Source organism: Muntiacus reevesi, chromosome 7 (assembly GCF_963930625.1).
Source record: "Muntiacus reevesi chromosome 7, mMunRee1.1, whole genome shotgun sequence".
Classification (NCBI taxonomy): Eukaryota; Metazoa; Chordata; class Mammalia; order Artiodactyla; family Cervidae; genus Muntiacus; species Muntiacus reevesi.
In genome coordinates, this window is record NC_089255.1 from 62,489,912 (window position 1) to 62,509,793 (window position 19,882).

Here is a 19,882-nt window from a genome sequence, read left to right on the forward strand (position 1 = left end):
TACTGCCAGACTAATTTTTCCACTACTGAGCCCATGGGTTGGTTGCCCTTGGGCCAGGTGCTCACCCTAGATCCTATCAACAAAGGACCAAGGGGAAGAGTCAGGTGAATCAAAGAACAGAACTCTTGGGACCTTTGCCCACAACCAGATCTATTTTTGGCCTAGAATCCTTTTCTTAGAACAGGATTCCAAGAATGGTGGATGATGAGAGATTATATGATTGGAGAAGGAAAAAAAAAAGAAAGAAACTTCAAGCCTAACATCAAGCTAAAAGATTCAAAAAGTTAGAAAAATGTAATTTTAAACCTTATCAAATATTTTATAGATCACTTTCAAACATCTCACTGCTTAAACAAAAGTTCAGATCATACAGAAAATCTTGACTTACAAAAAAACTATAGTTGAAAATGCTTGGAACAAACTTCATCAAACTAGTTGAGACAATACAGAATTCGTAGACTAGGGGAGCAGAGTACCACAAGATGGCAGCATCGTCCCTTCTGTGTTTCATCAGGTTTTAAGTCTAAACTGTGTTCATCTGTTGAGTCTTTTCTAAGAAAACTATTCACCTCTTCCTTGAAGCCATTTTTAAGAAAACTGAACAGAGCCCTAGTTAATACAGAAGGAATAAAGTTACAATATATGTGGCATCTATTCTTCTACAGTCCAGTACACACATTATCTCTGAGCTCATTTTATTCCAAGATCTTGGGACTGCCTACCTTTTAAAATCTAATTGAGTATGTAATCAGGAATAGAAGCAATGGCTTGGATTATCCAAGGATTACCAGCTCCTAAGCCATGTTACAATTTCAGGAACTTAATCTTTTTAATATTCCCTATTTGGCATTTATGTAATACAGGTTTTTATTATAGCCATTTTAAATATCTGTTTATCTCTATTAGATTCAATTCAGTCTCAACTGTGATGGCTAATTTTACGTGGTAACTTGGCTCAGTCATGTCTGACTCTTTGCAACCCCATGGACTGTAGCCTACCAGGCTCCTCCATCCATGGGATTTTCCAGGCAAGGGTACTAGAGTGGGTTGCCATTTCCTTCTCCAGGGGATCTTCCCTACCCAGGGATCAAACCCGGGTCTCTCACATTGCAGGCAGATGCTTTACCATCTGAGCCACCAGGAAAGCCCCGGTAACTTGGTTAGACCATGTTATATAGCTATTTGGACAAATACCAGTCTAGATGTTGCTGTGAAGGTATTTTCTAGATGAGACTAAAATATAAATCAGCAGATTTTAAGATTTTATTTTTATTCCCTTGTACCAAGTTCAATATGCTTTTTGACTCTCCTTTTCAGAGTCCTAATAAAATTCAAACCTGGAATGGAAGTCAGCAGCACCTATGCACACTTACCCAGATTTGAGCCTTGCAGGCCTCCTGAAGCACTTTGGGAATATACATGATCTACACCAGAATGAACAACTAACTACAACCTTTTCTTCAGTTTAAGATGAAGGGACAGGAGGGGGAGATGTTAACCTAAAACAGGTGAATATTATTATTATTCTTCACATGCCTATAAGCCTCCCTTATTTCAGGGTACACAAAAGATACATCACTGTTCCCTTCTATTTTAGTCTTAGCCTTTCTTTTTCTCTTACTAAACTACCATACTCAACCCACTCCAAAGTTTACTTACCTTCTCTTTGACTGCCCTGCCTTCACACTGTATTTCTTTGGAATTTTTGCTTTAAGTGCTTTTTAAACTAGTCATTAGAACCGTCTCCCTTGACTACTCCCTTAAACTCTCTTAGTGGCTCTGAAAACAAACCTACTGAATAGTTTCACTCAAATGTTAACCTGAAGACTAGATGGGACCTGGCCTCATACATGCTAGTAGAGCTAAACTAGAACAAATCTTGAATGTCTGAGTCACCTGTACAAGCATAATTTCTGAACAAATATATAAAATAGGAACCATCTTCCTTCAAAAGGAAAGCCTAGAGACTAACTTTTAAAAATATGTGCACAGTGAGGTCTGGATGTTAATGATTAAAAATCACTGCTTTAGAAGAAACTACATATATATATATAATTTATTTATAAAAGAATCTAATGAAATCTGTAGACTCAATCCTGAGAAACTCTTATATACAAATCTCTTTGAGAAATTTATAAGCGTTCACGTCTCTTTCAAAAGCCATTCACAGAAGTCCCTCCTCCAGAGACCCAAGGACTACCAGCTTAAAAAAATAAAAAACTTGACCTAAAATATTCTATTATAGTTGGAGTTTCCATAGGCTATGTATGGTCCTCATGAAGCACTTTTTACCAAACCACTGAAAGTATAACTATTATTCTCAAATAGTGAAGAATTTTATAAAGTTGGGTTATTTCAGCTAGAATCTTTTCATAACACTTGCCATTACCTTTTCGAAAAGGATCTCATGAGCAGACCAGTCATTCTGTGACACACCTACAGAGAACACTAAGAGGAAGATGACAGGAGAGGAAAGCAAAGGAATAGAACGTCTGAATAAAGTACATAAAGGAAAGTGTAAAGTGCTGTGTGCACACCAGTGCTTGATAGATGATACTGGATAATTCACAAACCTTTTTCTTCTTTATTAAATGTGTAAAAACGAGTTCTCATTTTTACAAGCTCAAAATCAGACAAGTATATGAGGGTATATAATTGGCATGTATAAACTGTACCCACCAAGAAGCTCACTGCAGACACAATCCATACTACATTCAACGTCTGCATATTTACATGATATTTCCTGCAAAGTAAATACAAAATTAATTCCCATCACTTTAGTACGTATGTGATATACATACTGAAACATACACAAACATAATCAAAACAGTTTTTTTCACACAAAATACCAAAGGCAATCTTTTTCAACTCAAGTATCAATTCATTATTTTGTACAAAAAACAGGAAGACTAATTTAAGGGTTCTGCTCAGTTTTAGTCAGCAAGATATGTGTGTATGCTACTGAAATACAGTTAAAGTTTTAGATTTTAATTACCAAGGTACAGTACTTCTGTTTTACAAATGACCTAAAAATAGTGGTGTGTGCTCAGTCGCTCCGTAGTGTCAGACTCTTTAAAAACCCATGGACTGGGGCTCACCGGGTTCCTCTGTCCATGGAATTTTCCAAGCAAGAATACCAGAGTGGGTTGCCATTTCCTTTTCCAGGGAAACTTCCCAAACCAGGAATCAAACCCAAGTCTCTTACAGAAGTCTCCTGCACTGGCAGGCAGATTCTTTACTGCTGCATCACCTGGGAAGCCTCAAAAATAGTGGATGCCAATACGTATTCTCGACATTTTAAGAAATCTTCAAAATGTAAATACATTTCTAAAAATACATGTACCTTGCCATTCATTCAATAAACATGATCTGTTTTAAAATAGATCACAAAAATTCAATTTACCTGAATTCTATACCTATTTCCTGACTATTTATTTCAGTCTTAAATCTGACTTTGTATCAAAAGCAGTAGTTTAAGAATTTATTCATAAGATTAATCCCAAGAGTTACTGGGTAGCTTTCACATTATTTTATTCCTTATAAATCTAAATCACTACAAAGTCTCAACCAGTGACTTGAATCAGTCCTTGAATCAGACTTATTATCTAGGAGGGTCCTTAAAATGTGCATGGGCCCTATCTAAGAACTAATGAGTAAAAATCTTTCAGAAACTTTTTTTTTTAGTTTCCAGGTGATAATATGCAGCCTAGAGTGGAAGACTCTGACCTGGATCACCAGACCAGTGGTTCTCAACTTATAAAGTACATCTGAGTCACTTGACAAAACTTTTTTTAAAAAAAACAGGAAAAAAAAAAAAAAAGAAAAACAGATTTGCTTCAGTAGTTTGAGAGTGGTGTCCAAGAACCAACATTTCAAATAATCTTTGCAGTTGGACCACAAACCACTCTTAAGAAACAATGCACAGATTTTGTCAGGCTGTGAATGAGTACATTCAGCAGGTTAGGTGACGCTGTCCTGCTGGTACTCATGATTCTGCCACCCCTCGTGATCCTGCCACCCCAGTAGTTTTAACTAATGTTTTGAGGGTAACACACAGCCTTTAAAAATAAAATATATTTCTACTCTTACACATAAGGTCAAAGTCAAGTGAACTGTGAGATCATAATTCACTCACTAAAGAAGGAAAAAGCTCAAACAAATTTTAAAAATCTTTAAACAGACTTGTTCTAAGCACTCAACGTAAATCTAAATGCTTTCCCCAGCCTGGGATGTGATCAGAGGTAGTGCTTCCAGCTCACCAAATGTAATGTAGTTTATGAGAGACAAACATTCTAATCATAATCTGTAACATAACCTACTCTGTACAGCCTCTGTGTAACAGAGATTGGACATCAGCTGGATATTAAATAATACTAAAACAGTGAATAATACACTCTCAATTTAAAATAATGAAACTTCATAATATTTCCCTCACATAATAAATTTCTACATTTAATACTGGGGGTGGGGGCGGGGGATCTAGAAAACACCAAGGGTATCATGCTGCCTCCTTTGTGAAGAAGCTATTTACTAGTTTTCTACCATTTTTGTCATTATCTGTAAAATGGATAGTTGCCATGTATAATTCTACTTCAAGAATTTTTTTTAAAAGCACAGAAAAGTAACCACATGTAAGGCCACACAGCAAATCAGAGACTAGCTAGAAATAGCAACACTTTCCACTTGGGAAGTCAAGTTCATTATCTTATCAACTTCACAACTGTTTCTCACAGAGTGTGATGACTAAATATTATGAATATTTACGTGCATTTGTGTGAAAGCTACACCACCCTCACCCAACTTTAGGAATAATCTACTTTGAACCCAAGAACTGCATAAGAACTAAACAGCAACAACGAAGCTAGGAAGCAGATAAAAGTCTATGGTCAGTGGAATCTCTATGGCATCTTGTTCACCCATCCTATGTCTAAGATGCTAATATGTCCCGTGTACATACTTTTCTATCACGTTCTGCACAAAGGCTTATACCACCTCTTTTCCAGTGGCATATGTGATTAAACAGTTGGCATTTCTTAACCAAACAATGAAAAGACAACTGCCAAAACCTAGTATTATATTGTCAGAAAGGCAAATCATTTCATAAAATAAGAAAATGAAAGTTTCAAATCCACAGTTTTTAAGAAGCTAAACAATGCATAATAAATTTTAACCACTTAAAGAGTCTACACTATTAAATCAAACTGTTTTTCAGTTTATAAATGACCTAAGGTCAAAATAATCAATTTAAAAATTAAGCAAAACAAAGTTGAAAAATTATACAAATATCCAAACCAGGTGACATGTCTTCTACTTAGAAAAAAAAGCTTCTTGAATGGGTGAAATGAAGAGAGATAGACAGCACTCCTGGAAAAGGATTTCAAAACAGAACACAGTGGTATAAGGCACTACCTTAACGTTAAGTCTACACAGGATCATCTTAAAACCAGAACATGAACAGGAAAAGGAAGGATACAAACATCTGACTTCTCACGTCCTTTTAGCTGGTTTGGCAGTTAACTGCTTTTCTCTTTCAAATTCCTTCTCTCGTTGCTGCTCCCTTTCCAACTCTTCTTTTTGTCTCTTCTGCTGCAGTTTAAGTGCTCTTTTCTAAGTTAAAAAAAAAAAAAAATTAAAAGCCAAGAGAACAAAAGGCTTATAGGTTATGGCCTAGTTTAAGCAGTAGTGCTAGTGGTTATGGGGAGATGCAACGGGGAGGTGCAAACTACTGGGTGTAAGACAGGCTCAAAGATATGCTATATAACAGGGGGAATATAGCCAACATTTAGTAATAACTGTAAATGGAAAATAACCTTTACAAATTAAAAAAATGATTTAAGTAATGGTGCTTTTATATAGTAATAAATTTCATATTTAACTTTTAAATTTGTCCTGGGCAATTTTTTTATTGATGAATAGTTGCTGTACAATGTAAGTTATAGGTATACAATATAGTTATTCACAATTTTTAATGTTCTGGGTAATTTAAAGTCTCCTTAATACAAAAAGTTTGTTACTCAAAACTCCTCTTAAATGACAATTACAGTGACATATTCAGAGACCGTGAGCCCACTAGCCCAGTTATTAGTAGAAAAGCCCAGTGGGGTTCATAAGAATGTGTATTAAAAGAAACTAATGTACCATGAATTAAGTATGTGATTGTATATGAATATATAAAAAGTCAGAAAATGAATTCTGAAGAAAAAGAGACAATCCTCTACTTCTGTAAAGATCATAAAAGAATTTTCAACTCACTTTCAACTTTGAAGTCTTTTCATGAAGCATCAACATCTCTTTTCTTATATTCACCAACTTGGCATGATAGTGTTTAGCTTCAGTGAACTTAAGATGGAAAAGTAAAATGAAAAGTCAACTTAGACTGAAATATGAAAATGGATAAATAAACCAATATCTAAGTGATAGTTCATTCTTCCTGAATTAGTCAAAACTTTTGAAGCTTTAATTATCTCCACATTTTAATTCCAAAAGTTCAAATTTAATTTAAACCACTAGTAAGGCTTTTGAGAATACTGGATTCAGTTCAGATTCGTTAAAAAAGTTACTAAACATAGACATTTACATTCTGTACAAATAACATTTTGCCTTAAAAACATGCAGTATAATACTGAAATTTTAGTAAAACTATCCAACAATGGTACCAGTTTCATTCAAGAAAAGTAAAACACCCTGTACGGCCTCTACAAGGGAAAGGCCGAGCAGGGTACACAGGACAGTTGAGTCTGCCCATCTGGAAAAACCAAGCTGTGGCCAGGGAGCCCTAAGAAGGCTGTGGACAAGTTTGGTGATGCTCTTTGGACTTCTGAAGTCAGACCAAGGAGAACAATCTCTGTAAGGAGCTTTTCTTCCAATGAATGGTAAGTACAGACTTTCCATTTCAGCCAGAGATAGGAGAGAAAGAAAAAAGCACTTCTTTCTCAGGAAGCAAGGTTAACAGAGAGACAAGATCAGGTAACAAAAATGAAAGGTGTCAGTAGTGAGCTTAGCAGCCTTAAAGTAGCTACAAGTAAAGTCAGAGTCTGATGAGCTCTCGAGCTTACAGACCCTCTTTCTCTCTCTGGCCTTCTATTGATCAATTCTTACATGACAATCAAAACCACTCTTGGGCTGAGAGAAGGAAAAAGAGGAAGACTTAGTTTCTACCCCTTCAGATGGAAGCAAGAGTATTACATCTGCTTGGTTCTTTCATTTATCCTTAATTCATTCAACAAATATATGCTCTGCTGCTATATGAACTCAGTGGGAAAGACAAAAGTTGGTGGGTTTTGCACACTTCCTTCACAAATCAGGGACTACTGACTAGAAGACTTTGTATTTACAACCACCCATCACTGCCTAACACTAGAGAAGGTGGACTTGGTTTCCGATTGTTATAAAAAGAAAACATTAATCCACCACATTTTCCAATGAAAAGTCCATTTTTTGACATATGTATGAAATCCCACAAAATCATGCAAACTACACTATTTCTAATGTTCAGGGTAAAGAGAAAGGTAGCCACAAGTTCCTTATTTCTGTCAATTCTCCATTTCTTAAAATAAAGTGTATCAGTTCCTCTCATCAAAAAGCTAAAAAAAAAAAAAAAAGCTAAAAACCTTCTGGTGAAATTCAACTGTTGTCACTTATACTGAAAGATATAAAAAGTCTGTCAAGGACTGTCAAACAGTCTCAGCATTAATTTGTTATGGCGTTACAAAAATGCCATACAATGAAATAAATGCTAATTTTAAAAACCATGTACCTGATAAAGAGAGATGGTCTTCCTTAAGGGGAAAAACAGCACCCCCAAAATTCCTTACGTTTACTTTTCTTTATTAGTTTTTACTTATGAGCAGATCTATTCCAGACTTTCATATACAAGTTCAATTTCCTATCACAAGTTTAACATCTGAAAGTTAACAATTCAAAACAATAGAAGATCTAATAAAGTAAATCAAGGTTTCCTGTTAAACAACACATTCTAAATTTTAAAAATTAGAGAAAAAAAATCTCAAACATACTAAGTACAAAATTGGGAGGATAAAACTATTTCTAAATAGTTGTCTCTAAGCTGTTGTCAACTAAATCATACTTGAGAGTAAGTGCTGACTCTCTGTGATCCCATGGACTGTAACCCATCAAGGTCCTCTATCCACAGGATTATCCAGACAGGAATTCTGGAGTGGGTTGCCAATTCCTCCTCCAATGGATCCTCCCGACACAGGGATTGAACCCACATCTCCTGTGGCTCCTGCATCGGCAGGTGATTCTTTGCCACTGAGCCACCTGGGAAATCCCCAAATCATACTTACCAAAGCATTAATGTCCAACATAGAATGACATTCTTTAAATTTTGAAATTTCTTGTTCCAATGTGTCTAATAATACAACTTGGTTCTGTCTGAAACAAAAGCATACAGCCAAAATAAACTCTATATACTCTAAGTGATGGTTCAGTAAAAGGAATCACATTCACCTTGGTTAATGTTAAAAGTAGATTAAGTTGGAAATTTACTGACTTTCCAATGCTTATTTAGTTTAGCATAATCTTTTTCAAAATAATATTCCAAAGCCACATTCTGATAACTAAATATGTCTTTTATTCTGGCCTCAATTTCAGATTCCAGTAACATCAAACCATTTTTAATTATTTTATTATTCTTATTTCTAGCAACTCTCTGTACTATCCCTGAAAAAGTTTTTTATACTATCTTGCCCAAGAAATCTAATGTTTTATATATATTAAAATTGTAACATTACCATAAAGGAAAAGAAGTCATGAATTTTTAGATTAGAGCTGGGAAAAATGCAGTATCAAGGGATAATAACCAGTTGTGTGATCTTGGAAATTTTGTTTTCCTGGACCTAAATTCATTTACAAAGTAAGAAGGTCATACCAGGTGATTTCTAAGATTTCTCATTAAAATCTGATTCAAAACTTTCTATTGAGGAAGAGAAACCAACTTCTCTGATATTCTTCTCCAGATCAACCAATGCTAGTATCACAGAAATAAGTGACACTGGAGGAGGTGGGGGGGGGGGGTCATTTAATTAAATACTGTGAAGAATAATACAGACAAACAAAAGTATGACATGATGTGCTTGCAAAACTATGTCAAACAGAGAACAATGATGACAAAAAGAAATAGCAAAGAAGAGACTGAAGGGCAGTTATAACATCTCATTCAGCACACAAACCCCACAGGTCATAAGTGTCCCTTCAGCTCTGAATGGAGACAACGAAGGGTGAAACACTGAATGGATGAGAGGAGAACTCAGCAAGTCCATGATCCAAGACAAGCAGGACAGCAAAAACACGGTGTTACAACTGGAAAACATAAAAACAAAAAGAAACCAAAAGTGGGTTCTTCCAAAAAGATTGATAAAATTGACAACCTTCTAGCTAGACTAACAAAGAAAAAGAGAAAGAAGACACAAATCACTAACATAATTTATGGAAAGGGAGTCATCACTACTTATTCCATAGATGTTAAAAAGGATAATAAAGGAATACTACAGATAGCTCTATGCCCACAAATTTGGTAACTTAGAATGGAAATGACTAATTCCTTGAAAGACGCAAACTACCAAAACTCACACAAGGAGAAAGAGATCATCTAAGTAGCCCTATACTTAAAATTAGCAACTTTCCAGAAATGAAAGAACCAGGAAAGATGACCTCACTGATGGTTTCTACCAAACATTTAAGGAGGAAATTATACCAATTTTTCACCCTCTCCTTTAGAAATGGAAGCAAAGGGGCACTTTCCAATTCATTCCATGAGGCCAGCATTATCCTAAAGTCAAAATCAGATAAAGACATTACAAGAATGGAAAACTATAGACCATTATCTTTCACAAACATAGATGCAAAAATCCTCAACAAAATATCAACAAATCAAATCCAGCAATGTATAAAAAAGAGTTATATACCACAACCAAGTGGGATTTATTCTAAATACACAAAGCCCCTGGAGAAGGAAATGGCAACCCACTCCTGTATCCTTGCCTGGAAAATCTCATGGACAGAGGAGCCTGGTGGGCTAGAGTCCATGGCGTCGCAAAGAGTCGGGCATGACTGAATGACTAACACACAATAGCAAAAAAAAAAAAAAAAAAAAAAAAATACACAAAGCTGGTTCAGCATTTGAAAATCAATCAGTGAAACCCACCACATCAACTGGTTAAAGAAGAAAAATCATATGGTCTTATCAGATGCAGAAAAAGCATTTGACAAATTCAAACACACATTCATGATTAAAAACATTCTCATCAAACTAGGAAGAGAGGAACTTCCTCAACTTGATAAAGAATATCTTTTTTTTTTTTAGCTTGGATATCCTTAGTTTATTATAAAAGAGAAACATGGAAATTATTTACATGATGAAAGATTTCAGAACTTCAGTGGAATGGGCAGCTTCACGTGATGCCATTTCAATAGTGACTTATTTCAATCAACGTATTTCCCAAGAATGTCACCATCTCTAAATAAGAAATAATCCTTGTCGTCTAGAACTACTTTGGTGCCTCCATATTCTGGGAGAAGAACTTTATCTCCAACTTTCACACTAACTGGCTGAATCTCTCCACCCTTTCCTTTAGAGCCTGATCCAACAGCTACCACCGTTGCTTGCAATATTTTTCCTTGTGATTTTTCTGGAAGCATAATGCCTCCTTTGGTTACAGTTTCGGCTGCACTTCTTGCAACTAATACTCGGTCAAAGAGAGGAAGAAACTTTCTGAATGCCTGTCCTGCCATGACTCCGGCTGCCGCAGTTCGCACTGCGCACTCACGCCACAGGCGAAAGGAGAGCGATAAAGAATATCTTAAAAAAAAAAAAAAAAAAAGCCACATCATCTACTAAGAAACTAGAAAGTTTCCACCTAAAGATCAGGAGCAAAAGGATGTCCACTCTCAGTAATCCTAGGCAACATTGTATTGGAAGTCCTAATGCAGGAAGAGGAGAAAAGGAAATAAAAAGTATACAATTAGAAAGGAAGAAATAACTGTCTTTATTCACAGAAAACATGATTGCCTATGTGGAAAATCCCAAAGAATCAACAACAACAAAAGAAAACCAGAAAAGAAAATATGAATACAGCAAGGTTTCAGAATACAAAGTTAATATACAAAAGTCAGCTGCTTTCATACCTACCAGCAATGCATAATTAGAATAAAAAATCAATACCACTGACAATAATCTCTGTCCCATAAAATAAACTTTGGTATAAATCTAACAAAACACGTATAGGCTCTATATGCAAAAACTATTAAATTCTAATGAAAGAAATAAATGAGATCTAAATATGGAAGAGATATTCTAAGTACATGGAATAAAAAATTCAACATGCTTAAGATAGCAAATCTTCCCAACTTGATCCATAGGGTCAATGCAATCTCAATCTAAATCCCAGCAAGTTATTTTGTAGATGTCAACAAACTAATTCTAAAATTCACATGGAAAGCCAAAGACCCAGACTAGCCAAGACATACAGAAGAAAAATAAAACTGGAAGACTTATATTACTTACATTACTAAATTTCAAATTTCATTACAGAAACTACAAAAATCAAGATAGCATGGTATTATTGAAAGAACAGAAACACTGATCAATGGGACAGTCTAGAAAGCTCTTAACTTGACCCACATATTTCTTTCTTCTTTCTCTGAAGTTTGCTTCAGCTCAGTTCAGTTCAGTTCAGTAGCTCAGTCGTGTACAACTCTTTGAGACTCCAAGGACTGCAGCATCACAGGATTCCCTGTCCATCACCAACTCCTAGAGGTTACTCAAACTCATGTCCATCAAGTCGGTGATGCCAGCCAACCATCTCATCCTCTGTTGTGCCCTTCTCCTCCCACCTTCAACCTTTCCCAGCATCAGGGTCTTTTCCAATGAGTTAGTTCCTCACATCAAGTGGCCAAAGTATTGGAGTTTCAGCTTCAACATCAGTTTCCAATGAATATTCCAATAAATATTTAGGACTAATTTCCTTTAGGATTGACTGGTTTGGTATCCTTGAAGTCCAAGGGACTCTCAAGAGTCCTCTCCAACACCACAGTTCAAAAGTACCAATTCTTCGGTGCTCAGCTTTCTTTATAATCCAACTCTCACATCTATACATGACTATTGGAAAACCCATAGCTTTGACTAGATGGACCTTTGTTGGCAAAGTAATGTCTCTGCTTTTTAATATGCTGTGTAGGTTGGTCATAGTTTTTCTTCCAAGGAGCGTCTTTTAATTTCATGGCTGCAGTTATCATCTGCAGTGATTTTGAAGCCCCCAAAAATAAAGTCTCTCACTGTTTCCATTGTTTCCCCATCTATCTGCCATGAAGTGATGGGACCAGATCCCATGATCTTAGTTTTCTGAATGCTCAGTTTTAAGCCAGCTTTTTCACTCTCCTCTTTCACTTTCATCAAGAGGTTCTTTAGTTCTTCGCTTTCTGCCGTAAGTGTGATGTCATCTGCATATCTGAGGTTATTGATATTTCTCCCCGCAATCTTGATTCCAGCTTGATTCATCCAGCCCAGCATTTCTCATGATGTACTCTGCATATAAGTTAAGTAAGCAGGGTGACAATATACAGCCTTGAAGTACTCCTTTCCCAATTCAGAATCAGTCTGTTGTTCCATGTCCAGTTCTAACCATTGCTTCTTGACCTGCATACACATTTCTCAGGAGGCAGGTCAGGTGGTCTGGTATTCCCATCTCTTGAAGAATCTTTTTCCAGTTTGATATGATCTACACAGTCCAAGGCTTTGGCGTAGCCAATGAACCAGAAGCAGATGTTTTTCTGAATCTCTCTTGCTTTTTCGATGACCCAGCGGATGTTGGCAGTTTGATCTCTGGTTTCTCTGCCTTTTCTAAATCCAGCTTGAACATGTGCAAATTCATGGTTTACGTACCATTGAAGCCTGGCTTGGAGAATTTTGAGCATTACTTTGTTAGCGTGTGAGATGAGTGCAATTGTGCAGTAGTTTGAGCATTCTTTGGCATTGCCTTTCTTTAGGATTGGAATGAAAACTGACCTTTTTCCTGTCCTATGGCCACTGCTGATTTTTCCAAATTTGCTGGCATATTGAGGGCTTCTCTTTCCTTAACACTTAAGAAGAAGATTACTAACTGTTTATTTATCATATTCAATTGTTATAAATAGTAGCTGAAATTACTATCATCCTCATCATCATTGTCCAGATGCCTAAGAAGATAAATGGGGCTATTCAAACACTAAATTTCAGCCAATGTCCTCACCAATTACTTTCCATTTACTTTTGCTTCCCAGCTTTTTATACATAAAGTGTTATCTAGATGTGCTTTGCTTGCAGAGTTGCTTACCCTCCTTCAGTCTATCATACATCATCCAAACTCATTCACAAAATCTGTATGACTTTTCTGCCACAAGCACTGACTGGTGTTAAAATACAAGACATAACACACACTAGGAGTAAAAAAAAAATCTCACTTGGAACTAGCAGAAAACTAAGAATATTACAAACTCCCTTAACTGCAGTAGGGTACCACATGTAACAGAACACAGTATCATCTTTGTACTCATTTATCATCTTCAAGCCCAAGGATTCTAACATTGGTTACTAATATTTACAAAATGGACACAGTTGTTGATTACTCCTCTCCCTTTGCCCTAATAAAGGCTTGTGAGATCAGTTTTCAAAGAGCAAGCCTTGGAGCAGCAGCTGTTCATAGCAAGTTTAAAGCTGACCACCACAAAATAGAAATAATAGGCCAGTGTGGGCAATCCAGAGAGGTCCTAACCCAAGAGGAATTAGAAACTCAGATATTTGTTTCTGGATGGGAACTGATAAAGTCAGAGTGTAATTTCTGCATACTGATCTCACTCTGGGTTCACTCCCTGATCACACACTGTGGGTTCCATTCTCCCTTATCCAGTTCCTGTCTTAGCTTATTCCCCAATCTTTTAGTTAGCTAGTGGAGCTCCATTCCATTAACTAGGACTGAAATGGGTCATCTCAAAAAAAGGTAATTAGAAATTTCTGGCATCTCATGTGAACCAACAATAGAAAACAAATGTGACCCTCATGCAGACAATTTTGCAACTCTACTCAGAAATAGGTATAAACCCATTTGCAACATTCCCAAGAGACAGTACTTTCCTAAAATAGTGGTGAGAAACCAAAACTAACCAGCATCTAGATAAGATTTAGGCATACTTCTTGGAAGAGACCAAATACTCTAGGAGCATTCATCTCACTTTTCACATTTAAATTACAGTATAGTATATGTGTAATTTAATTATTCCATGTCCATTTGCTATCACAAAAGATAAAGAAATACTCTATTGCATTATATGTTACAAAACATTATCCCTAATACAGTATATACTTTACTTATACAGTAAATCATGACTATGCCAGAGAGATGAGGGCATCAGTGGTTTTTATCAGCTCACGTGAGTTCCTGGAGAGCTTGTTTTGATCTCTGCAGATCTGGCAAGTAGTGAGAAAGCAAGCCTTCTGCCAGTTGCTCCACAGCTTTGTCTTCGATGGTCAAGTCCTCTATTAACCCTTCATCTGGAGAAGTGTCACTTAAACCTGTCCCCGAGCAAAAAATCAAATTTAGGAAGCTTTTAAAATGACACAGGGATAAGAGAGTAGTAGGGATGGGGGGAAGGAGGCTGGCGGCGGAGCTCAGAGTACACACACAGGATACTGTAAGTATCTTACCTTCTGAGAAGCCTCTAAAAATTAAGCTATGAGCACTCAAAAAGTATTTTTAAGTTACTAGCACAAGGTTAGGTCTAGATTAAAAGAACATTAACACATGCAATTTCCACATTTATGTATTTTTCAGGGTAGAGGATTTAGAGTTTTCAATGAATTATTAAAGGAGTCTGAGGCCTGAAAGGAAGGAATAATCACTGAATGGAAGCAGGAAATTCTTCTTTTCCAAATTATACATATTTTAAATGCAATGCCTAAAAATATTTTTTTTCAATTCGATGGATTGAAATGGATGAACATTTATTTTGCAGACAGCCTGATATATTAAGTGTTAAGTGTTAGTCACTCTGTCGTGCCCGACTGTGCGACCCCATGGACTGCAGCCCACCAGGCTCCTCTGTCCATGAGATTTTCCAGGCAAGGATACTGCAGTGGGTTGCCATTTCCTTCTCCAGGGGATGTTCCCAACCCAGGGATCGAACCCAGGTCTCCTGCACTGCAGGCAGATGCTTTACCGACTGAGCTACAGGGAAGGGCCTGATATATTACTTACATGTAAAAGGACAGTTGTTTTGTCAGCTGTCAGAGAGCAGGAGAGAGATTTTCTAAGAATTTCTCCTCTCTTGAGATTCAGTAATTAATTTATCACAGAAAACAGTGTAGAGTAATCGTCACTGTGTAAATATAGACATGATGCCAGGAAATATTTTATTCATATTCTTCCTTTTAATAATAACAGTGTAAGCACTGTGCAAGGCATTCAAAAATGTCTAAATGAATACCCATCAATCACTACTCGTACCAAGAAAAATACAAAACATTTTCTAAATAGGGTTCAATGAATTCTAAGATTTTAGAATCACTGGTCTAGAATAAAAAAAAAAAAAAGTGAATGGTCACATTATCAAAACTGTAGTCCACAGCATTTTAAAACTAATATTAAACTCTGAAATACCTCTCTTTAATCATAATCTGGTAATAACCTATAATATCAAATTAGGTCATTATACAGAATATGTTTACCACAATACACTGTCTATAGCTCTTTTCCAAGTATACTTTTTACCACAGATTTAAATTTTGGCAAAAAACAACATGCTAAGAAAAACAACATGATGTCATATATTCAAAATTAGCTTTTAGAGATCAAAATAAAATAGTATGGCTTTTATTTGGATCCTGAGAAACACATGAACAAACTGGATTTCCCTAGGTTTCAAGGCAATATTAAAACAAGAGCTAGCTAGAAACTGAAGCACTCCACCAATGAAATAAAAACGTAATGGGAAAAGTAAAGTATGTACAGATATGCCATTATTGTACCATCAAATGGGAACCTAATAAAATACATCTGATAATTCATGCCACTGCTAAAGGCTTCTTTACAAAATTGTGCAAACAGCAGCAACTCTCTTTAAAAGTATATAGAAAACAAAAGTATCACAGATAAGCAGAAACAAATAAAAATATTTCAACCGTAAGGAAAAACCACCAATACACCTTTCTTATGCTATATAAACATTTTAATTCACAGACACTACCCTCCCTCCCACCCCAGACTTCTGATTAGTATTTGGAAGAGTCTAAGTTACTCGTCTTTTTACACACATTTATTCCCTAAGTTCAAGGTACTTTATTGTCGGAGACAAGAAACTTTTGCTGCACGTATACTGTATGCACTAGTTTTTGAGGTTACAATAAATTAGGTAAGTCCCCTTCCCTGAAAGGGCTCAATACAGGGGAATCAGAGAATGTGAGAGGTGCCCTTGGATGAGAGAAAGATTACTTTCACCAGGGATATTGGGCAACAATTCTAAAGGAATTGTGGGCATTTGAGCTGAAGCTTGAAGAATGGGATAGAATTTTCATTTCTTTCTTTTTTCTTTCTTTTTAAATGCTACTCATTGTAAAAAACTTAAAATACAATAGAAGAGGGCATAACCTGAAAAGTAAAAATATGCCTGCTCACTCTCTTACTCCAGACAGAGTCACACTGGAGTTTTCTTAAATAGCCTTCAAAAATTGTCTCTGAAAACTCATGCTTAAATCCTGTTTTTATCACAAATGAAATATTGCTTATACCATAACTTTTCTCATAAATATGTATCTCAGGTATCATCTGTATCAATATATATGCATTTACTCCATTGTTTTTAACATAATACAACTCTACCATATTTTGCTTAACCATTTCCCTGCTGTTATGGACTGAATGTTTGTGACCTCCCCCAAAATGTATACACTGACGTCCTAACCTCCAATGTAAAGGCATTTGGAGGTGGGAGTCTTTGGGAAATAATTAAGTTTAGATGGGGTATGAGTGTAGGGCCCCCATAATGGGATTACTGGCCTTAAAATAAGAGGAAGAGAGACCAGTACTCTCTCCTTCCACCCTGTGAGGGCAGAGTGGAAGGCAGCCATCTGCAAGGTATGAAGAGGGTCCTCACCAGGAATGTATTTTGCTCACACCTACACCTTGGACTTCACAGCCTCCAGAACTTCCAGGAATAAATGTCTGTTATTTAAGTCACCCAGTTCATGTTATTTTGTTAGAGCAGCCCAAGTAGACTAAGACACCTAGAGAAAATAAGACATCTATTTCACTTTGTGCTATTTCAAACACTGTTGCAGTGAGCTGTGCTTATCTTTGCATATCATGTCACTGTTTCTGTAGAATAAATTCTTACAACTAGGTTAATGGGACAAGGGGTTTATGCATTTGTTAACAGGTAGTTAACAGGAAAACTACCTTCCTAAAAGAGGGCACTAATTTACACTTCCACCAACAACCTACAAAGGGCTATCTCAAAATGGGGAAGAATTCTAAGACTGGAGAAAAAGGGATGCAACATGAGTAAAGGAAGAAGCATGGGATTGCTCTGGAAAGAAAGGTTTGTTTGGGGGGTCTGGAGCATGAGACATATTCAGTAGTGAGCTCTAAGACTATACGGCCGGCAATGACGACCCCTGAGTGCCAAGCTAATGTGTTTGGCCCTTAATTTAGTAAGGAGCCATTTATGGTTTCCAAGCAAGTAAATGACATGATGGGCCCTGTATCTTGGGGCAGTGATGTGGCAGTGTGATAGATGGGATGGGAGAATAAGAGACTGGAGGTGGACTGGCCTTACACCTGTGATTGTTAAAGGGTGACAATACAAAGGGGAGAAGGAACTTGTAGGGTAGAATCCCCTGGAATAGACAGGGGTGGGAGGAAAGAGTTAAGAATAATGTCAGAGTTTCAAGAGCTCATGACTTGGCACCATTAATAGGATCAGACATCTACTTTTATTTAAGTACATGCTGTAGGGTAAGATTAGGGCAAAATGACCATGTTAAAGTATGCAGAAAGCAGATGCAGGAGCAAGCAGCAGAGAGACCCGATCTGCATTTACATACAAGGAAGTCATATTTATAGAAGCAACTTCTAAAGGTGTGAAGAGGGAGATCAGGGAGGAAAAGCACGACCAAGAAAGACCTGAGCACTATTTCGGGGTAAGGTCTATATTTCTGGAACAGGAAGTACAAGTAAAGGCACATCCAAAGTCCTGCAGCCTTTCTTATCTAGGGTTCCTCATCTGAACCACAGACCACAGAAACTGTTTCTCAATTCTCCCAAGGACGGTACATACACATACATAGTACCATTATGGATGCAGAACAAGTCGATTCATTACATTCAATAGATGCCTTAGGCCATTCAGGTTTAAATCTTTCCTTGAATTCGAGTTGAGAAAGACTGTTAGAGAAACAGGGATGCAATAAGGTCAACAAGCAAGACAAGCATTTCATGAATGAGTGGTCAGTAATACCGGATACCTCAGCTCTCTGAATAACAAACCAATCATCCTGGCAAATCCATCTTCAACCACTAACTTGTAACAAATAACCAACAGTGTGCTGGAGTCATTAAGCAAATTCACAATGGCTTCACTCTCAAACCCCACCAACAGCACCCCAAACGCCGTTTTTTCCCCACCCCGCCTCCACCCGCAAGATCTCGTTTCCCGCCCCCTCCTCTAGGTAGGAAGGCCAACAGGGCAAGGTTCCCTTATTCCACGCCGCGGCCAGAGTCTCGGGTCAGCAGTTGCTGAAAGCAACTTACTCCCGTTGGGCAGCACGGAGACCCACCTACTTGGGTCAGACCGCCCGCCCCGCCCAATAGCACTTACCCGGCGTCAGGTCCCCGGCCTCCAGGCCTTCGGGTGGCCCTGCCAGGACCCCGTCCGGGGAAGGCGGCCCAGGGACACTCATGTCCCTCCCGCTGGGAACAGGGAAGGGGCAGTTGCACAGACTGTCAGACGCACTGAGGAAGCACCGAGTGCGTCCAGAGCCCACCCGGACAGAAGCGACGGTCGCACCCGGAAGTGACGAAAGCGGAAGATGGCAGGCTCTGGGCACGTGACCGCGGGCCTTCCCACACACACACACCCTTTTATCCTCCCCCACCCCCGGCGCTTCTAAGAGTTCGAGCTGAAGTGCTAACGGGGTGGGGACTGGGAGTCAGATGAGTCAGCAGCCGCGGGCCTCGAGTCCCCGACTCTGGTGGTCGGGGAGCGGGATGAAAGAGGCGGTGTCTGGAAGGGGCTAGATTGGTCTCCAACACCAGCGAGCTGTATGTTGAGCCTGGGCCAGCAGTCGGACTTTGATCAGTAGGCCAGTCGCAGCTTCTCCGTTTTGTGTCCTTATTAAGAAAATACCTTAAGGACTGCAATTTGAACGCATTAAAAATTCACGTTTATCTCTCTTCAGCCTTGCTAACTAGGAGTTTATCAAGATTCATCTCTCTTGTTGATTGTAGGTGAACGATGTAAGGTCTGGCTTGCAGCATCTGTTAATATCTACTGAACAAATTCAGCCAAATTACCGTAAACTGCGCTTACTGAGATCCTATGGGATGATGTCATGAATTTTTATGAAAAACAGTTAGAAATGGGCAAGAGCTGCCTCAGACCAATAAAATGATTACCTCCTTACTTTAAACCCTCTCACTTAAACTGTAATAGTGGCCTGCTAGTGTTGCACCCCCAAATCGTCTGTCCAAACAGTTTTCTATTCAACAGGCAAATCTGTTTTCAAAAAAAAAATGAGAATTCTTTGTCAAACCTCAGAAACTTGCTCCCCAATTACCTTACTAGTGCATTCACACAGCTTCCTCTTTTGGCCTTCTCTCCTTTCAGGATTAGGTGC

General features: G+C 37.7%; 1 protein-coding gene and 1 pseudogene across 2 annotated transcripts; both read right to left on the reverse strand.

Moving 5' to 3' along the window:
* Positions 1-2,564: 2,564 nt before the first annotated feature.
* BLOC1S6 (biogenesis of lysosomal organelles complex 1 subunit 6) lies at positions 2,565-19,043 on the reverse strand. 2 transcript variants are annotated; one of them, XM_065941471.1, is made up of 6 exons: positions 18,865-19,043; positions 14,425-14,566; positions 8,307-8,394; positions 6,253-6,339; positions 5,478-5,607; positions 2,565-2,743 (listed from the first exon to the last, which is right to left on the reverse strand). In XM_065941471.1, the coding sequence occupies exons 1-5, from the start codon at positions 18,944-18,946 to the stop codon at positions 5,488-5,490; spliced, it is 519 nt and encodes a 172-aa protein (XP_065797543.1). In that variant the 5' UTR covers positions 18,947-19,043; the 3' UTR covers positions 2,565-2,743; positions 5,478-5,487. The 2 variants fall into 2 exon arrangements, with proteins under 2 accessions (XP_065797543.1, XP_065797542.1); XM_065941470.1 differs by having other exon boundaries at positions 2,565-5,607.
* On the reverse strand, positions 10,311-10,768 carry LOC136172201 (10 kDa heat shock protein, mitochondrial pseudogene; annotated as a pseudogene).
* Positions 19,044-19,882: the final 839 nt, after the last annotated feature.